Source organism: Panthera leo, chromosome D4 (assembly GCF_018350215.1).
Source record: "Panthera leo isolate Ple1 chromosome D4, P.leo_Ple1_pat1.1, whole genome shotgun sequence".
NCBI lineage: Eukaryota > Metazoa > Chordata > Mammalia > Carnivora > Felidae > Panthera > Panthera leo.
Window position 1 is genome coordinate 69,941,350 of NC_056691.1, and position 20,654 is coordinate 69,962,003.

Here is a 20,654-nt window from a genome sequence, read left to right on the forward strand (position 1 = left end):
CTGACTCATTCTGCTGGCTTAGCATGAATCTGACAAGGATCGGGCTTAGGTGGTCTCCTGTTTCACAGTAGCGGGTGATGGCACCGTGTGACGCCTCCCTCCCACCCCTGCCGTTTGGCAGTAAAATATTGGTGGGGGAAAGAGGGAAGTATGCAATTAAATATGCTAAGTCTGGAGATAAAGAACCTTTAGAAACCCGGCTCCCATCATATGGGTCTTTATCCCTCTTGCATCCAGGAAACTACTCAATTGGTCCAGAGTTTGTTAAACATCAAAATGGCTTCACTTCTGTGCACTATGATATGAAAGCATCCTTTTTCTGTAAATCCCATTAAGAAACTGGCTTAGCTTCCTTGTCCTTCAGGGTACATAAAAACCGCTATTTAAAAATACCACATTAAAATTTTTACGTAATTTATTTTCCTTAAATAATAATTTGCTACAGTCCTGTCACAAATTTTTTAAAAATTTAACACAGTATGAACAAAGGCAGAATTCTTTAGGACAATCAAAATCAGGGTGTACTTAGAATAAATTAACATCAAATTGTGTTTATATTCAGATAGCCTGATCCTCTCCTTTGAAATGAAATGGAGACCATTGTAACTGAGGGTGAATGCACACATTTGTTCTTCTATACAGAGACTCATTCTTTATATAAACTCAACTGTAATTTGAATCAAGTTAGGAGTCCTGAGAAACACTTACCATGGGCGCGCACACACACACATCCACACACATCCACGGACAACCCTCTAGAAGCTGGGTTTCCCATGGTTCCATGACTAGATCTTTCCTCAGCAGGGCCAACGATTCCGAACATTTAGATGATATCCCATCTCCCCTCAGGAAAATCGTAGTTTCAAGTGTAACATAGCTTGAAGTAGCAGCAATTCATGTAGTAGATTCAGTAGTCGATAATTCCAGTCTCGGGTTCTGCATGTACAGCAAGAGGCAAGCAGAGGCGAAGAGCACTTCCTCCTAGAACTAACGCACGGACGACAGGATGCAGCGGGAGTCCTCATGCTCAGAGTCTCCACTGAAAACTCACCCGAGGCTGCATGACTAATCTGGTCCAGGCACCGCGTGAGCACCTGACTAGGGTCAGTAATGCAGGGAGGAAGCGGGGCATCTTAGACGGGATTCTCAGAAACATGAATATGGGACGTGGCAGGGAGATGGGACAGAGGAAGGGAGGCCAGAAAAGGTACTGCCTGCTCCTTCAGCCTGAAATCCCACCACCCTGCCATTTAGTACATTCATCAGGGTTTCCTTAGCAAGGGGCAGGGGAATGCTAATGGTTCCAGCTCCATCTAGAAGGACAGAAAGCTCAGCCCTTAGAGTCCGATAAACATATACACACAAAACATCCAAGCAACTCTAAATAGCCACACCATCTTGTTTCTGGGCAGTCAAGAGCATTGCTGGCGTCCCCTCTCAATTGCCCAAGGATGGTTTACAGGAACACAGTGATGTCTAGGGAGGAAGGCAATAGGACAGGCCCCAAACTGAGATCTGCATTTGCTTACTTCTCTCTGAGGAATAACGGGCCTAACTGACGCTGCAACCGCATGCGTATCTACACAGTTCCTATGTACACGATACCTCTTCTATAGAACTTTAAAGTGCCTGGGTTCAAATGTGCTCATTCCTTCCCCACAGCCTACAAATTCCTCTTGCTGCTTCCAAAGAGAAGGTCTGTCCTTAAGGAGGATGCCCCTGGGAAAGAGGAATGAACATTTCACAGTTGTCTTAACTGGGATCCAGCATTTGGACCAAGCCTTCTTCATAAACACGAAGAATCGCTTCACATACAAACTTGTACTGGCTCTGGAAGAGAAAAGAAAGGTGTCAGTCCAGCCACAGTTCCATAAACTCTGCCTCCTACCACATCTCTGCGTACTCTTTTACGTTGCTCATAAATACTCTCTGACCTCCAGCTCCGGGCCAGGCCAGACCCTGTGCTACGTGCCAGGGAAACACCGTGAAGGCACACCCGTGAAGCCATGATTCCTACGTGAGGGCTGGGGGCTGCTCCCAGAGAGCGGTGGGGAGAGTGTCATGGAAACCACAGCAGAGGGAGGGGCCGGTGGCCTGGAGGAGCCAGGGAAGGGGTGAAGTCACTGCGGGGTGGCCATTCTACTGTACAGTACACTCAAATGTGGAGACTCCGATGGCCCATTCTGAGTGGCACTGTCGGGCTCGGAGCCCCTGCCCGGAACACCTGGGCACGGACGGAGAGGCTGCGCTGGTGGCTGGGACCTGGTTGTGCAGGGTAAGGTGAAGGAGTCTGGATTTTGTCTTTAAAAAAAAAAAAAGAGAGCCACTAAAGCTGCTCTGTGGGATACGGTCCTTTATATTAAGAAACGCCCGAGAAACTCATTTAGTGAAGTGTGCGGGGTGAAAGAAAGCATTGAGACTGTGCTTCTTCACCAGCTAGGCAAATCTACCAAGAAGATGCACTGTCAAAATTTTTAACCGGCAATGAGGTCTTCCATACCACGCAGCGGGGCAGAGAACAATATTCTTAATAACCCGGTTTTTTCCCTCTTAATTGAATTTCCTGAGTCTAATATAAAACAAGAGGTCCCGATCATTAGAGAAATCTCATAAACTCTGTCCCTGAGCCTTTGAGGACACGGAGCTGGCTGCATGGTGGACTTCCCACTCTTTTCTTTGCTTACGCCACCTCATTCATCTGGGGGGGGGTTTGCCTTAGAGGCCACTCCTCCAGAAAGCCTTCCTTGACTTTTCAAAGTCAGCTTTGATGGTCTTCCAGCAAGTTCTTACCCTTGGACTTCCCCCATTACTGCTGAGATTTATAACTAATTCAGTCTTCCTACTACATACAAGTCTGGGTCTCTTCGGTGTGTGCAATTATCTAAATGAATGTGGGATGGTCCCCATTTTGCAGATGGGGAAATGGAGGCTTGGAGAGAAGCTAAGTGATTATCTAAGGTCACCCAGTATGTGGAGGGGCCTGAATCATGCTCATTTTTCTACATCACCCGCCCGGCCCCTCTTGTGCTTCTGGGGAAAAACCACAGGCTTCCTCTTGAGGACACTTGCAGTGCCACTTACCCAGACGTGGCAGACATGGGAGATAGCCCAAGGAGGAGACAGTAGGGCCATGTGAAACGTCCACTGAGCCAAAAGGCTCACCTGTACACGGATAGGTGGAGTAAAACCCTCAGGTGACTCTGTTTGCTTCTGAGGGATAAATGATGGGCCAGCGGCTTGACCATGTAGAATGCAACCTGGGCTGCACCCTGGCCGCATGGCTGGCTGGAAACACAGCACAGACGCAGTGAAAGGGACGGACAGTGAGAGACAGAGGTCAGATGGGGTGGGCTTTGGAGTCGCTCAGCCCCTGACAAGTTTTGTGACCTTGGGCAAGCACTGCGGTGCCCTTGAGCCTTGGTCTCTTAACCTGCAAAGCCCTTCACACAGGCCTGGCCCAGGGCAAGTGCTCAGAAAGCGTGGGCCATCGTTATGACTTTTATCAATGGATTTCCACTCACTGATGTCTGCACCATCATGGCACGCTGGTCTCGCATTTTCCGGACGATGTCCAGTGGGTAAACGGGCAGGTTTCTCTCAGTTAGGCACATGGCTGTTTCCATGGTGACCAACACACCAGTACGACCTATGCCAGCACTGGGGGGACAGAAGCAGAGACCTGGGATTTGCTCAGGCAGTATTTCTGCACGGCCCAGCTTAATGCCTAGCCAGTTCCCACGTTTACTCAGACAGAGCTCTCCTCCCCTGACCTTCGGGAATACAAAACACACATTCAGGGTGTGCTCTCCAACAGGCTGAAAAGGCCTCTCCTCATATATTCTGAGGCCAGGGGCTTAAACACCAATGAAAAGAAACCCACCTTTAAGGGCTGCACCCTCCTCTTGTTCACATCTATTGTGAAGGTCAGCAACTCAAGGACACAGGGAGAGCGGAGGGGGGGAGTGGGCTTCTTCAGTTCTACAATCAGAGGTTTATGCTTTCATAAAATTCCCAATCTTTTGAAACAGCGAAGAAGAAATGAGCAGAGCCTTCTCGTAAAAGCATAGAGTCTCGTGGGATTTAGGGTGATCTCTGCCAAGTTTCCTCAGGTCTTTCCCTACGGAATATGCGTATTTAAAAACCAAACCAAAGTAAACCTGGAAGCCACAGTACCTGCAGTGAACTAACACCGGTTCACCATCCACTCTCAGGGACCTCACGTAGTTTACAAATTCCAGAAAGTCCGAGGAGTCATCAGGAACGCCGTGGTCAGGCCACGCGACATACTGGAGATGTGTCACAGTGTGCTCTTCCCCGGTCTGTGGAAGATGCAGGGTGGCCGCGGTGAGCCAAGCCAGCAAGTGGGCAGCTTGAGTCTGGCCCCAGCCTCAGCCTCAGCTCAGCGGTCCTGTCTCCTGACGCCCTTTCGCCCACTGCGCGCAGCCCTGCGGGGGCCCCTGGAAACTCCTGCTGCCCCCTCCAGGACACAGCTCGGGCCACCCTGTCAGGACTGCTTCCTTCTGTCCACTGAGATCTCTTCCCACTCGCTCCTATGGTACTTGCCATCAGGGCCACACACACTGGCTTTTTCTTTTTTCAAGAGGGTAAAATACATGTGACACGAAGTTTACCATTTTAACCATTAAGTGTATATAGTTCAGTGGCATTAAGTACATTCCCAGGGTTGTGCAACGATCACTGCTATGACCCGGATTTTTTCATCTTCCCAAGCGGAAACTCTGTACCCATGAAGCAGTAACTCTTCATTCCCCCCACCCCCAGCTAATCACCCCACCTCTTTCTGTCTGATTGTGACTAGCCCAGGGACTCTATACAGTCACATAATACTTTCCTCTTGTGACTGGCTTACTTGACCTAGTATAAGGTCTTTCAAGGTTCAGCACTGCTATAACATGCATCAGAATTTCCCTCCTTTTAAAAGCTGAATAGCGCTCCACTCTGCAAATATACCACATCTTGTCTATCCATTTATCCGTCCCGGGGCACTTGGGCGTTCTCACTGCTGTCTAGTGTGAACAGTGGTGCTGTGAACAAGGGCGCTGGTTCTTTCACAAGCGTTTACCCAAATGCTCACCGGGAGTGAACGTAGAACAGACCTGGAAGCACTGCCCTGTGCAGGCCCCCAGTGGATCTGGTTTAGCACCTGCCTTGAAGCTGCACCCTCCCCCGGACCACTCACTGAAGGGACACCGCTCACCTCGGTGTTGGTGACCAGCATTTCTCGGAACACATAAGCGATGGTGCAGTCCTCTGACTGACATCGGATGTGAAAGTTGCCGTGTTCCATGACGTCGGGAGGATCAGGCCAGTACTGGTGACATTTGGTCTGCAAGAAAACCCCTGGGTGTGAGCTAACCTCCGCTGTGGGGGTGGTGCACATGAGCTGTTACCTGGATGGACAGGTGGGCGTCTGACCGGAGCCCTCTCACTCACACCAGGTACTCTGAGAGCTGCAAAGCCAATGTGCTCTGGGTCTGTTCCCTGTTCCCAGAGGAGTGTCCCCTCCTCTCCTGGAGAGTAGGGTGGGGGTCAGCCTGCAAGGGCCGAGGCCACAGCTCTCAAGCCAGCCTGGAGCTGGAGCCCGGAGGAGGAGTACAGAGCTCACCCTCTTCGTCACCAGGGTCCACTTGCTGGAAGAACAGGAGAGGCCTCAGACACAGTGCCTTGACCTAGGAGCGGCCTCTCCCTCTCATCCTTTCCCATTCCCCATCAAGCCCACTCCAGGCGTTCAGGCCCCTTCTCTGCTCTCCACACCACCCCCCTTCCACCTCACCCTCCTTCACCATCTCTCCCCTACCCACATGAGTAGAAGGAAGGCCTCATGGCACAGAGGTTAAGAGCACACAGATGGAAGTCAGAACTCCACTGGACTCATTTTATCTTCTGTTAGCCACTTGACTTTGAACCTGCTACCCAACCTCTCGGATTTGCAGTCCTTGCCTGACAGACAGGGACAGCACCTGCCTCCCAGACGGTGACAGAGGTCAGAGGGAACGGTGGGAAGTGCCAGGCTCACCATGGGGGCTCAGGTTACCATTGTTGTTATGGGGGCCTCACATCAACATGAAGAAGGGTGATCAGAGATTCCACAAAAATCCCAGGGAAAGAAGTTCTCAAACTGAGATGAACATCCCTTTACATTTGAGCAGTGTCCCCTAAGCCCTCAGATGACTCATGGAGCTGACATGACACACTCCTGGATGGCAGATGAGGAACCCTGGCCCCTGTGGGGTAAGCGACCTGCCCAAGGTCTCAGGGCTGCTGCGGCTTCCCTACAGGCTCAACGAGCCCCCTGTGTCTCCCTTTTAATCCTCCCTTCTAAACCCTGAAGCCATCTTAGCTCTTGCCTCTGGCTTCAAAGCAAAATTCAGGGCCATGCTATCCATCCCATCATAGTTCCATCAAATTCTGACTCACTCAAATTTTTTTTTTTCTCCAAGCCTAGAGTTGCAACATCTTACATAAAAATTATATTTGTGTACAGCTAAAAGGGGCTATAAACCAACAGATGCACGTAATTTGTCTGGAACAGCTTTTCTATTCTTATTTTCAAACGTCACATGGAGTATTTGAAATTAAAGTATGCTGTTGGGAAGCTGGAGTTAAGAATTTACTTGTAAACCTTAAATGTGGGTATTTTGGTTAGTGGCCATTTCCCAACTGCCATAGACATGAAGGGGCCCCTGTCCCCAGAAGCCGAGGCAGAGTCGATACCCACTGGCCTATACCTGCCTCATCCTCACCAGGTGTTGGGGAACATCATCAAAAAGACGTGGCCACACAGGCCGGTGAGCTGGACCTGGGCACTCAGAGGCTCCACACGCCCTCCCCTGTCCTTGGAAAGTGGGGTCTGCTTGCCTTTCCTGCTCCCAGGGGCTGCTCCAAGGACACAGCCTTAGGATAGTAACATGGGGTTGAAAACACCTATATTGTATACATAACTGAGCCCACTTAGGGTCTCTTTATAAACTTTTTTTTAAGTTTATTTATTTTGAGAGAGAGAGACAGAGAGAACGAGTGGGGGAGGGACAGAGAGAGAGGGAGGGAGAATCCCACGCAGGCTCTGTACTGTCAGCACAGAGCCCGATGTGGGCTTGAACCCACTCACTATGAGATCATGGCCTGAGCCGAAACCAAGAGTTGGACGCTTAATTGACTGAGCCACCCAGGTAACCCTCTTTATAAACTTTTAAGATTTAGTGGAAAGGTGCAGGGAACCATTTGTTTTGTGGTTATGACAAGCCTCGTAAGTTCCCCTTGCTTATTTAAAATGCCACCTATGGGCCACCTGGGTGGCTCAGTTGGTTGAGCATCCGACTTCGGCTCAGGTCATGATCTCATGGTCTGTGAGTTCGAGCCCCTCATCGGGCTCTGTGCTGTCAGTTCAGAGCCTGGAGCCTGCTTCAGATTCTGTGTCTCCCTCTCTCTCTGCCCCTCCCCTGCTCATGCTCTGTCTCTCTCTCTGTCAAAAATAAATAAACATTAAAAAAATTAAAAAAATAAAATAAAATGCCACCTAATCTCAGCACCTAAGCATCCGACTCTTGGTTTCAGTTCAGGTCATGATCTCATGGTTCATGAGTTTGAGCCTGCTTGGGATTCTCTCTTCCCCTCTCTCTCTGCCCCTCCCCTGCTATGTTCTCTCTCAAAATCAATAAACTTAACAACAACAACAACAACAACAACAACAACAAAAAGCCACCCCAAACTGCCACCTACCAACCTAGAGTAGCCTGCGTCTTCCTTCAGTCTCTCCCGGTCCCCTGCATATGGGGGCCGGCTTCATATTATACCTGCGTAGCCTGCCCGGGCGGGCTGCAGACCCACACAGGGTGTCAATTTCTGCTACAGACTCTGAAGCATCCTACTCACAGGACAACGGATGGGAAGGTCCTCTGAAGTGATCAGCCCATATAAGGCAGAGCTACAAACACCTGTTTCCAGAGATTCCCAGCGAATTCACCAGAACTGGACATTCTACTTCTTGATCAAATTTGGATTTTAGGTCTATTTGGATCTCCAAGCACTAAGGGTGTAGTAGAAAGAGCAAGGGGTCTGTGGAAACCCTGAGTTTCAATCCTGGTTAATAATGTGCTCCACTAACCAAGTGTGTGATCCTGGGCAAGTTACTAGACTTCCTTCAGTCTGTTTCCACATTGGTGCTGGCTGTTGGGGGGAGGATGCTAACGCCTACTATCTACTGAACAGTGTGTGCCTAGTTCTCAATGGTACTTTTTATGGACATTAGCTTGACCTCAAAAAACCCTATGAGGTAGATACTATTAGTGTCTCTGTTTCGCATACGAGTAAACTGAGGCTTTGGGGGTGAATCAGCTGGTATGAGATCATCCATATCAGAAGTGGCACATACACAGGGAGAACCTGTGGGTGGTGGTGAGGACCAGATAAGGATCCTCAAGATAAAGGGCTCGGGTCAGCTGAGAGTTTGTAACAGGAGAGGGAGGAAACATGTAGCCTGGATTTCAGAAGAACAGGTTTCTAACAATTGATAAACAAGAGGGGTGAGTCCCCAGGGCCAGAGATAGTGAAGGGACTGCTGACTCAGGACAAGGGGCCTGCTGGGCTGGGCTTAGTCAGGAAGACAGGCTGGGAAACAGAGAAGCCCCCTGGGCCACAGGGAGACCTCAGAGGAGCTCAGGTGCAGAGTAGATGAATAAGAGGGGGGTGGGTGGAACACAATCAGGACAGAGCAGGAGGGGCAGGACCTGTAAGAACAGCCAGAGGAAGTAAGGCCTATCGGCAGGAAGAAAGGGCCCTTCTTTCCGAGCTGGAACAAATAGGACAAGGGAAGAAGGGGCTCCTGTCCAGAGCAGATCATCTGTCGCTAACCATGCCTGTTGTGGCTCACTAATGACCTCAGAGCAGGAAAGGGCAGAGTCAACTTTACAGCAGAAAGAGAAGCCCAATCCAGGTGAGGAGACCACGCCCCATGGTCCTGAAAGACCTTACGACCCAGCAGAATGGCACCTCCATGAATATTTTGAGAAAACCTGGAGCATTCAAGCACCTAGAAGTCACAGAATAGGCAGACAAATATATCTCAGCTTTCAAATGGGGGGACTGGCAGATTGTGGAGACGGGGAGGCAATAAAGTTGACATTAGTCATCTACAAAATAGCAGAAATGGCCCAGAACAGGGCCTACAGTGTGGGGTGTGGTGGCGGAATCAGAGGATTAAATAACAGAGCTGCATGGCAGTAAAGCAAACTTTGCCAAGGATGGTCTCAACTTGGGTTGAAGATGGCTTCAACATCACTCCCCTAATACTTTAACTCTCTTTTTATGAGAGAGAGACACAGAGTGTGTGTGTGCACATATTTGCAAGTGCCGGCTTTGGGTTCTGAGCCTAGAAGGCAAGAGTATTTACTTAGAACTTAATAACACAAGTCTGACATTATTTTTAGATCCCTAAAGAGCCAAGTGCATAGAGGAGAGGGGTAACTTATCCTGTGTCTTCCAGGTGGGAGAAGCAGGTGGGGTGGAGGTTCAAGGCCATGTGGATTTCAGCTAGTTGTAAGGAGTAATTTTTTAAAAATCAGGGCTGAACACTAACAAGATGGACCTTGGAGGTGCTTTTGCAGAAGCGGGGAGCCCTCTGCCTGGGAGACACACACACAAGTCCTTTGCAATCCCTGGGGCTGTCTCTGAAGAATTAGTAGGAATTCTTATTTTGCTGTTTCAGGTTGAGAGTATAGACTGTCCTCAAACATACTATTCATTCCAATCCTGTGTATTCTGATTTTCGGTGTGGATCAATTTGGTATTCTGAACCATGTACCAAGGAGAGAGGCCTGGGAGGAAGCAGCACACAGATCATTCAAAGCAGGTGGCTCAAAGTTAATTTATATCTGATTTTGGAATGGGTTTCTGAATAAATGTTTCATAATGAAGATAATCTCGATGTATGCACAAGTTAGAGAATGTATAATACAGGTACCCCTTGCACAGTGACTACTGTTATATAACCAGTGATCTGTTCCTATGGAAAATGCATGCTCTGCTAAAGCACAGTGTGGTGCCCATCACTCTCCTAATCAAGCCCTTCTTTCTTCTTTTTGCATCGGCTTTTGCTGCAACGCAAACAGCAGCTGACAGAAGTTGTAATGCCTCCCACTTGTTATGGCCACTGTGAGCCTAGCACCCACACTGCTCTTCGCAGGACCAGCCCTTGTCCTGGGTGGGTGAGGGTGCAGTCAACACACGGGTTCTGGGGCAGGGGAGGTGAGGCAAAGGAGACTGCCTTCTGGCTGATTATAATGGATCTGAGCTAGGAGTGGGAGGGGCTGTGTGAGCTCAGAGAAAGGCCAGGGAATGGACGGGAGTGCTGAGCTCCCCGACACTGGAGGTGACTATCAGTAAGTCTTTAAAGGAGATTTATGGGTCATGTAGGGGCTGGACCAAGTGATATTTAAGACCCTTTCCAGGTCTGAAATTCATGTTGCATAGAGCACGGCGTGACATGCCCACGTTTGAATCAGAAATCAAGCCACTTACCCGCCCTCGCTCTGTGAGAGTCGTCAACATGACAATGAGTGATAACTTCTGATCCCAGACGACTTGCCAAAATTGTGCACAGGTATGTGGCAGGGGCCCCTGAGCGGCGATGTACTTGTTCACAAGGTTAGCAGCAGGAATTTCCATCTGGCAAGAGATTGTTAAGACATTAGAATCTGTCACTGCCACAAGGTGGCCACGGAACTGGATCTTACACTCTTCTAGTTGGTAACGGACATCACACCAGAATATTCTGTCAATGTACAGCCAATAAGAAAAAATCAAAGAAAAGGCCATTTTTAAAAATCCTTGAAAGATACTTGACAATAATACTAGCATTAACTACTTAAGATAAAGCTACATGACACTCAGTAGGCAATAATCAGAAATGTACCTACAAGACGGCAGAAGAGTTTGAATGATCTTTACTGCTATATCGAAATTGGCCATCTGTATTTTCAGCCATTCATACCAATCTTCATGCCCAAATCTTTCCCCACACAGGGCTTTCTATCAAAATCTACTTACTTTTCTTTGAAGCATAGACCATGCAGGCTTATACCACCACTATGCTGCACTTTGCTTTCTGCAGGGTTCTAATGCCCGTGTCATCGAGTTGATCAATCCTTCCCCCCACCCAGCTTTATTGAAGTGTAACTGACAAATAAAAATTGCATATTATTTAAGGTATACAACATGATGGTTTGATGTATGCATATATTGTGAAATGATCACCACAATCAAGTTAATGATCACATCCATCACCTCACACAGTTATTTGAGTTGCTTAATGTTAAACATCAAAATGTTTTCAACTGTCCTCAGTATCCCTCCTCCCATCCTGCTCTGCTTTTACTTCTTCCCTCTGAACAGAGTCATTTCTATGAAAAAACAGTCAGAACCTGCTGAACTTTCAAGTGACACTGTGATTCATTCATTCTTAGGTGGGGTACACAGAGGCACTCAATTCATGGTTTGGTTGATGCTTGGGTTAATGGCTTCTTCAACCCTGGTCTCGGTTCCCCAATTTCCCTGTAAAGACACCAGATTACGTGATCCTGCTGACCTCACCAAATCTGATGCTCTGCTTTCAAGGCACCAGGAATGTTGAAGTGAGGGTCAATGAATTCCATAGATGTTTTGGGATAAATGGAATCACTGATAACCCCCATCTTTATTAGGGCAGTTTTTGATATTTTGCTATAACTTGAGAACTTGAGAAATCATCTGTTCATGTAGGTCAAGGGTTGGCAAACTTTGGCCTGAGGGCCAAATCTGACTGCCACTTTGCAAGCTAAGAGTGTTTTAAAAATATTTTTACATGGTTGCATTTTAAATGGTTATATAACTACTTAAGTAACAGCCTCCATTTTCCCTCAGCTTGCAAAGACTGAAATATTATCTGGTCCTCTACAGAAAAAGTGTGCTGACCCCTGGTTTAAATGAAGAAAATGAGGTTCAGAGAGGCCAAGTAAGTTGCCCAAGATTCATTTGCAGAGTCGAATGAATGCTTTTCCCACAACATGTGAAATTTTTTATGTTTTCTTTTTGGGTTACACGCACAAGTGGTTTTTTTCTCCCTTATTTTTAGGTGGGATGTACAGTAATAACATGGCGGGGGGGAGGGAAACACAGAAAGTTACAAGCGCACCACCGGCAAACAAAAAACCCCCCAAAACAAAAAAAAAACCCCAAACAACACCAAAAAGACCCCATAAAAATGTCAGCAGTTCAAGACAGAAGGCATGTGGACGATGGGAGTCAGAGACACAGAATCTGAGTTTTGGTCTCACCTTCTGTTAGCTTTGTGACTTTTCAAATTATTTAATCTCTCTGAACCTTAGTTCTGTCCTCTGTAAAAAGACTATTCTGCCTTCCCTCAATGGCTGCTGGGGTGCTGAAATGAGGGGGTGAACAGGAGAGCACTTGGTCAACTGCAAAGCACCACCCATACCATTCATGCTTGTTACAGTGATCAGTGGGCTCTTATTATCCAGATTCTTGACTTACGTTCACATAACTCGCATTAATATAGTCTTCATTTCCCTGCAATAATACCCGGGTGGTGTCATCTGTGGGGGAGAAACAAATTTACCAATTATCCTGAGTATTATTTTATCAGACCAAGGAAACAAGAGTTCAGTCCTCAACCCCATCTACAGCTTTGCCTCATTAGCATAAACACTATTCCCCAACTGTTCAGAGTCTGAAATGGCGGCAGTAAAGACGGTGGTGTTTACAGACACACTGAAAATCGTTGCAGAATACCAGACAATCTGTTTTAAAAAGGGAAACATTATCTCAGCGTGTTGGGGGTGGGGGGGTGGGGGAGAGAAGGAAGCATTCACACCGGGTACTCACAAGGCAGCACATCTTTATATCGGTTTTTGTCCAAATTTTGAGGCAGCTTTGCAAACGTGATGGCCAGACCGGGCTTCTTTCTGTAGAGTTGCTACATAACAAATACAGAAGTGGGGGGAAAACAAACAAACAAACAAAAAAACCAACCTTGCAAAAAACAGCTATGGAGGGAGCATGGAAACATACTTTTAACAACAAAGTCTACCACTCGTGGCACTAAATGTTAACATTTAAAAGTGATTAGGTGCTATGTTTTAAAAGAAAACTCTTCCCAATAAGAAATTCTACAATCCCATGAGAAACTGACTAAACTCACTAATTTTTTTTTTTTTTAACACGAGGATCTTTGGGGGAAAAAAAAAGTCACAGGAAGGGGTCTGAGTCATAGATAATGGATCATGGTAAGTCAAGTCTTGTCTTTTTGACAGTTTTTCGACAAATGATAAAAGCAAGTCGAGAAAGAAAAGAATTCTGACTCAAAGTTCAATGGAAACCATTTATATTAGTCTAAAAACATTTCTCTCCAGTTCAATGGAGTGAACCGGGTTCTTAGCTGAAGAACAAGAGCATTTCATTCATCTTCTCAGAAGTATGTTTGCACAGTAAAAACATTTCTTCCAATACGTAGTAAACTTCATTTAAGAGGTATCTTTGCTGTACAATATAATAACCAGCAAAAAATCCAATTAAGCCATCTTTGCACATCTATAAGCCCCTATTACATGTTTGTGCAGTGCCTGATGTGATTCTGACAACAGTTGTGTGAGAGGTACTAAGAGGACCCTTCTTTTGCAAGCAAGGAGAGATTAAATACCTTGGCTCACAATCACCAACGGGAGGCTGAATTCAGATCTGACTCAATGCTAGAGTTTTCTCTTCCTTTGAGAACACTCCACTGAGGTATGACTGTCATGTAAAAAGTGGTACATATTTAATGTACACAACTTGATGAGTCTGGGGATAAGTATACACCAGGGAAACCCCACAAAGACCACAGACACATCCATTCCTTCCCAGTTTCCTCCTGCCCTAGAGTTTTTTCACACAACTGTTTCTCACACTTTGAGCTAGAGAGTGAAATACTAGTCACTGTGGTTTTATGAAAGTTTACAAACAATACAACTTTTTCTCAATGTTGGAAGCAACCTTTTCTTCCCTTAGAATATCTGGGAAATTCAGACTAGTATAAAGAAAAAAAATTATCAGTAATTTCACAAACCCAAGGGAACCCTTTTCACATTTTTTTCCTCCAGTTTTCTATGTATACAAATAAACATAAGTACACATATAAACAGAGAAGACACAGATGTACATTTTTAAAAACAAAAAATAAGACTGAATTACAAATTAGCATTTCCTATACTATGTTCTATGGAACCCCAGTGTTTTGAAAGATACTAATAGGTATTCCTTAGAAAGTTTCAAGGTCAGGGGCGCGTGGGTGCCTCAGTCACTTAAGCATCTGACTTCAGCTCAGGTCATGATCTCACAGTTCGCGAGTTCAAGCCCCGTGTCAGGCTCTGAGCTCAGAGCCTGGAGCCTGCTTCGGATTCTGTGTCTCCCTCTCTCTCTGTCCTTCCCCTCGTGCTCTCTCTCTCTCTCCCTCCCAAAAATAAGTAAACATTAAAAAAAAGTTTCAAGGTCAGAGAAATTTGGAAAATATAAGACATCGTATGTTCTATGAATCTCTAAGAAGCTCAACCCTGCAGTACTTAAGCTTATCTAATTCTGATTAGCTAAGCATTTCTCAAGCTAATTTGGCCATGGAGGACCTCACATCCCATAAGACGTATTCTGGGAAATACTACCATAATTTTGAAGCCTGAAGCCTGTTTTTTCCTACTTATTATAGAGTGTCTAGGTCCTTGTGCCATTAAATATTCTAAATATTCTTTACATAAAATGATTTTTACTGGATCATAGTTTCTCATAATTTAACTTTTACTCTACTTTTGATTAGGGGGTTTTCAATGTTTTTACTCATAAACTTTCAGAAGAATTAGTATATCAAAACATATTTTTATGGATTTTGATACATATAATCAAGTTGCCCTACAGGTGTGTATGAGAATTGCTAATCCACTAAATTGCGGCCAAATCATCAACTAAAAGGTGTCTGCAATTTGAATAAGAAGGCTGGACCTAGTTTCCCCCCAATATTTTTGCAACTTGTATTTTTTGTTGTGTAAATTGGCCTCTGTGAATCTGTTTTCCTCTTATTGGTTTTTTTTTTTTTTTTTTTTTTTAAAGTCTATTTATTTATTTTGGGAGAGAGAGAGAGAGTGCAAGTGGGAGAGGGGTGGAGAGAGAAAGACTGAGACATCAGCCCAGACTTTGATATGGGGCTCGAACCTGTGAACTGTGAAATCATGACCTGAGCCAAAGTTGGATGTTTAACTGACAGGGCTAACCAGGCACCCCTCTTTTTTTCTTTTTAATTAAATAAACAAACTGCATAGCAATCATTAGGAGAAAATTAGCATCAGGATTTTTGGCAACAACAATTGTGTCATGTCTTATATGTTTACCAAATGTTTAGAATTTGCAATCTCTCCTCCAGCTCAGCTACTGATCTTCACAATTTCAGTTTGTAACAAATAGCCCCTGAATTTTTTTTTTTTTTTTTTTTTGAGAGAGCCTGAGAGTTCACCCATGTGCTTGAGCGAAGGAGGGGCAGAGGAACAGAAGGGGTGAGGGAGAAGGAGAGGAAGAGAAAGAGAGAATATCTTAAGCAGGCTCCACGCAGTACTTGATCTCAGGACTGTGGCATCATGACCTGTGCCAAAGTCAAGAGTCAGCCACTCAGCCCACTGAGCCACCCAGGTGCCCTACCAGTGAACAACTTCTTAAAGGTCTGACAGCTTTAATGGACAGAGAGCATTCTAGAAATAAATTCAGGATTTACTGGAAGGTTTGGTTTGATACTGTAAGGAAAATATCTGAGTCAAATTTCCCCAAATGACATTTTGGTTCTGACTAACTGCATAGGGGTAAAATCCAATTAAGTGAATATAATCAGTAAAGCTAAGCCGGAGGTTCAAGGATTTTTTTTTTTTCCAAATAAAAGCATAAATGTAATCAACTTGAGATGGTCTAACAGAAAAGCACAGATCCAGCAAAAGGCTTTAATTACAATAAGTATATGAATGTATCTCAGCAGTAATGATCTGTTGATAAGATTGTCAAGGTACTAAAATAAAAAATAAAATAGCAGTGTTTAAACATTTTTAAATGTGCACTCCTCGGGCTTTATCTGACAGAAATGCATAAAGATACATATCAAAGAAATTTATCTATAGCAAAGCATTTTTTTTTATTAGAAAACTGGAAACAGCCTGAACATTTCCCAACAGGGAGAGGTATTGACTTAAATTATGGTACAGTCATACCACAAAATTATGTGCAATAAAAAAATTAAACTACAGGTTTGGAAAGATATTCATTCATCTATTCTGAAGAATGCAAGTTATAAGGGCACCTGGCTAGCTCAGTTAGTAGAGCAAGAGACTCTTGGTCTCAGGGTTGTGAGTTCAAGCCCCATGTTGGGTGTAGAGAGTACTTTAAAATAAAATCTTGGGGCGCCTAGGTGGCTCAGTCAGTTAAGTGTCCAGCTTTCACTCAGGTCATGATCTCGTGGTTCTTGAGTTCGAGCCCCACGTTGGGCTCTGTGCTGACAATTCACGGTGTAGAGCCTGTGTCAGATCCTGTGTCTTCCTCTCTCTCTGCCCCTTCCCCATTCGCATGCTCTCTCTCTCAAAAATAAACATTAAGGGGGCGCCTGGGTGGCTCAGTCGGTTAGGCGGCCGACTTCGGCTTAGGTCATGATCTCACGGTCCATGAGTTCGAGCCCCGCGTCGGGCTCTGTGCTGACGGCTCAGAGCCTGGAGCCTGTTTCGGATTCTGTGTCTCCCTCTCTCTGACCCTCCCCTGTTCATGCTCTGTCTCTCCCTGTCTCAAAAATAAATAAATATGTTTAAAAAAAATTAAAAAAAAAAAAAACATTAAGAAAAATCTGTTTAAATCTTAAAAAAAAAAGTAATGCAAGTTACAGAATACAGTGGTGATCCCTTTTATATACAACAGCACACACACACGTGTATAATGTATATGTGTGTGCACTTGTGCATATAACGCATCTCGGCATGAGCACTGGAACAATTATGGAAGGACAGGCATCAGATTGTTATTTGTAAATAGTAACAAAGAGGAAGAAGCTAAAGAATATGGGAGTCAGGCGATAATTCTACTTTGGCTATTTCTAAATTACTTGAATTATTACAATGCAAATTATTTCTTAAATTCAAATGACTGAGAAAAAAACCAGAAGAAATGTACACATAAAATTAAATTCTACAAAAAGCTGGGTGAACAGGGATATGATTTTTGGGGCCTTTAGAAAGTACAACACACTCATATTAATGTCTGCCTTGCAAGGTGAGCACCGAGCCCTGATTCTGCTAAACTGCTTCAGTTCTAGTTTCTGAAGGGGTTAAGAGTTGGGTTTTTGGTTTCTTTGACTTTATTGACTTTTTCTCCAGATCTTGTGAGCTACTCAGCAGGCTATGAGAACACTACTTGGAGAAGGGTGGTTCAGAGTAGAAAGTGAGATGCTGGAAACCCATGTAGATCTTTCTGGAAGGCTCATGGGTGGAGGGAAAGGAATGAAAGACCATCAGCCGTAATGAAGACGAGGCTCTTTCAAGAACTACTCATTGTAAGAATATGCTTGGCTTTGGTTATTCCCAGGCTAAAGGTGTGTGAGGTGGGCAAGAGCTCCCCGTTACAGGCCCTGGCAATTCTGCCCTAGAATGAGAGGGGCCGGGAGGCTGGAGAAAGAGTCCCAGGGATAGACGGTTAGAAGATCACTTAGTTTTATTAAAAACTATTGATTTTTAAGTCTTAAAGTGCTTTGGTCTCATCAGAGTGTAGTTCTAAAAAGCTGTGAAACTTAGGGCTAAAAATTATAAAAAATCAGCTGAGAAAGGGTTGTTCTGGAACAACCGTATTTAAATTAGTGCCTACATCACTGGCTCTAGCTTCCAAAGACAGAAAGCGGCACAGCAGAGGCCGGACCTCTCCAGTGCCGTACCGCTGGGGTGGGTAAGATGACACAGTTTTCCCATTTAAACACTTCTTCTTCGAAAAAGTCTTCTAATATTAGAGAGAGGGTATCAGGAGAGGACTCTGATCTCTTCAGACTTCTGGCCCAACCACAGATGTGAAATCTGGTCACAATCCTTAGATGAAGTGTTCGGACACCTAATGGGCTCCGACCCTGGTGGATGCTGGCAAGGCCCCACACAGGGGAAGCAAGCATTTTATCACCCAGAGAAAGGGAGAATTCCTGGAGGCTGAGAACCCAAGGGAGGCAGAAGAAAAAGGAAAAGACAGGGGGAAAAAAAAGGAGGGGGAGCTGAAGGGGCAATAGGGAAGGAGAGATCAAACAGTAGAAAGACTCCCTTTCAGGGAGCCTGGGTAGCTCAGTCAATTAAGCATTTGACTTGGGCTCAGGTCATAATCTCACGGTTTGTGAGTCTGACCCCTGCATCAGGTTCTCTGCTGTCAGCATGGAGCCCGCTTCGGATCCTCTGTCCCCCCTCTGCCTTTCCCCCACCCCCATGCGCACTCGCTGTATCTCTCTCACAATACATAAACTTTAAAAAAACAAGAAAGGGGCGCCTGGGTGGCTCAGTCAGTTGGGCGTCCGACTTCGGGTCAGGTCGTGATCTCACAGCTCGTGGGTTTGAGCCCTGCGTCTGGCTCCGTGCTGACAGCTCAGAGCCTGGAGTCTGCTTTGGATTCTGTGTGTGTCTCTATCTCTGTCCCTCCCCAACTTGCATTTTGTCTCTCTCTCAAAAATAAATAAACATTAAAACAAAATTAAAAAAAAAAAAAAGACTCCCTTTCATGGCTTCAGCAATGACCGGGATCTACTGGAAGGCAAGGACTTTCCAAACAGCTGCTTACAGCCTACTTCCTGCATCAAGCACCCAACTGTGGTCTTCATGAAGGCAGGCGTCTTGTTTGCTGCGTTCATCACCATAAACCCTAGGCCAGCACCGCACCTGGCACATAGTGCGTGCTCAATCACCATTTGTAGAGTGAAGGAACAACGGATCTGCAGCTTTGAACAAAGGGTGCAAACCACCGAGGAAAGCCTGACAAGGGGTCATGGGGTCAAGGGGTCATGGAGCCATACAATGAAGATAAGAGCACCTCATTTTCCATGAGGGCCTTGAGAGGCTGTTTCCCCAGTAGCACTTTGTAGACCTAATTTACTACTCAGGGGCAGTCCGTCTACACTGGGGACTTTCCCTTTCCCTTGTACCTGACCCAGTCAGAGGGCAAGGGATGCTGGAGGGGACCTGGAACCTCCTTCTACATTCCTATGAGGGTTTGCTGAAATAAACTAACACGACTGCTAGTGATTTCATGACCTTCAATAGTGCCACTTTATTTTTTTTAACTTTATTTAATTAGAGAGAGAGACAACACACGTGGGTGAGCAAGTGTGGGAAGGGCAGAGAGAGAGGCGGGGACAGAGGATCCAAAGTGGTCTCTGGGCCGACAGATAGCAGAGAGCCCAATGTGGGGCTCAAACTCACTATGAGATCATGACCTGATCATAACCAACTAGGCCACCCAGGTGCCCCAATAGTGCTACTTAAAAAAATTTTTTTTAATATTTATTTTTGAGACAGAGAGATAGAGTACAAGTGGGGGAGGGGACAGAGAGAGACAGAGAGAGAGAGAGACAGAGAGAGACAGAGAGAGAGAGAGAGAGGAAGACACAGAATCCTTATCAGGGTCCAAGCTCTGAGCTGTCAGCACAGAGCCCAAGGTGGGGCTCAAACTCACGAACTGTGAAATCATGACCTGAGCCAAAGTCAGATACTTAACCGACTGAGCCACACAGGTGTCCCTTAGCCAAAAAAAATTTTTAATGTTTATTTTTGAGAGAGAGAGAGAGAGAGAGAGAGAGAGAGAGAGACAGCGTGAGTGGGGAGGGGCAGAGAGAGAGGGAGACACAGAATCTGAGCTGTCAGCACAGAGCCCAATGTAGGGCTTGAACTCACAAACCGTGAGATCATGACCTGAGCAGATAGTCGGACGCCCTACTGACTGCGCCACCCAGGTGCCCCCCAGTAGTGCTACTTTAAATACACAGTCCCAGATGCAGATCCCACCCTTTGGGATCAGGTATTCTTTCATACATAAATACATGGTAATTAAGCTGGGGTGCTCCTTCCTTTAAATGGGCATCTGGCATTTGAAATGTGAAGCCCTCACACCTGCTCCTGCTATTTCACACATCACAGAATACTTTCCTTAAAGAAAAAAAAAAAAACTATCCGGAAAAATTCTTACATGCTTTTTTTTAAGGTATGAATTCTAATCTTGAAGGTATAATTGCCTTCACTAATTTCTACGTGTGTCAATTTAAACCTCTCATTAAGTCTTCAGCTACCTTGGTCCTTCCAAATCAACTTTTATAGTAATCACAGGAGCCAGTGAGTCACTTGTTTTGACACCACTGGATGTTTCCTCTAAGGGCGATGTAGGAGGGAGTTCAGGAAAAAAGGGTTAGGAGAGAGAAAAAGACGGGTTCCGGCTTTGGTAAAGGAGGAAAGTGAGGTGGGATGGGTGGGGTATCTGAGCTGGACATGGTCTCTGGTGGAGTGTTGTAGACGTTGCCCTTACCAGCGTGGAGAGGGCCGGAGGACAGATGTTCATTTCCGATCAACCCCACCCCAAAA

General features: G+C 45.7%; 1 protein-coding gene across 3 annotated transcripts in view; it reads right to left on the reverse strand.

Moving 5' to 3' along the window:
• Positions 1-1,606: 1,606 nt before the first annotated feature.
• PTPN3 (protein tyrosine phosphatase non-receptor type 3) overlaps positions 1,607-20,654 on the reverse strand; it is a 109,666-nt gene continuing 90,618 nt past the window's right edge. For all 3 annotated transcript variants that reach the window (XM_042912660.1, XM_042912662.1, XM_042912661.1), the window contains 7 exons: positions 12,898-12,988; positions 12,547-12,608; positions 10,537-10,683; positions 5,219-5,347; positions 4,174-4,319; positions 3,522-3,657; positions 1,607-1,830 (listed from right to left, as the gene is read on the reverse strand). In XM_042912660.1, coding sequence (XP_042768594.1) covers positions 1,753-1,830; positions 3,522-3,657; positions 4,174-4,319; positions 5,219-5,347; positions 10,537-10,683; positions 12,547-12,608; positions 12,898-12,988 — 789 coding nt within the window. In that variant the 3' untranslated portion in view covers positions 1,607-1,752. The remainder of the gene's footprint in view (positions 1,831-3,521; positions 3,658-4,173; positions 4,320-5,218; positions 5,348-10,536; positions 10,684-12,546; positions 12,609-12,897; positions 12,989-20,654) is intronic.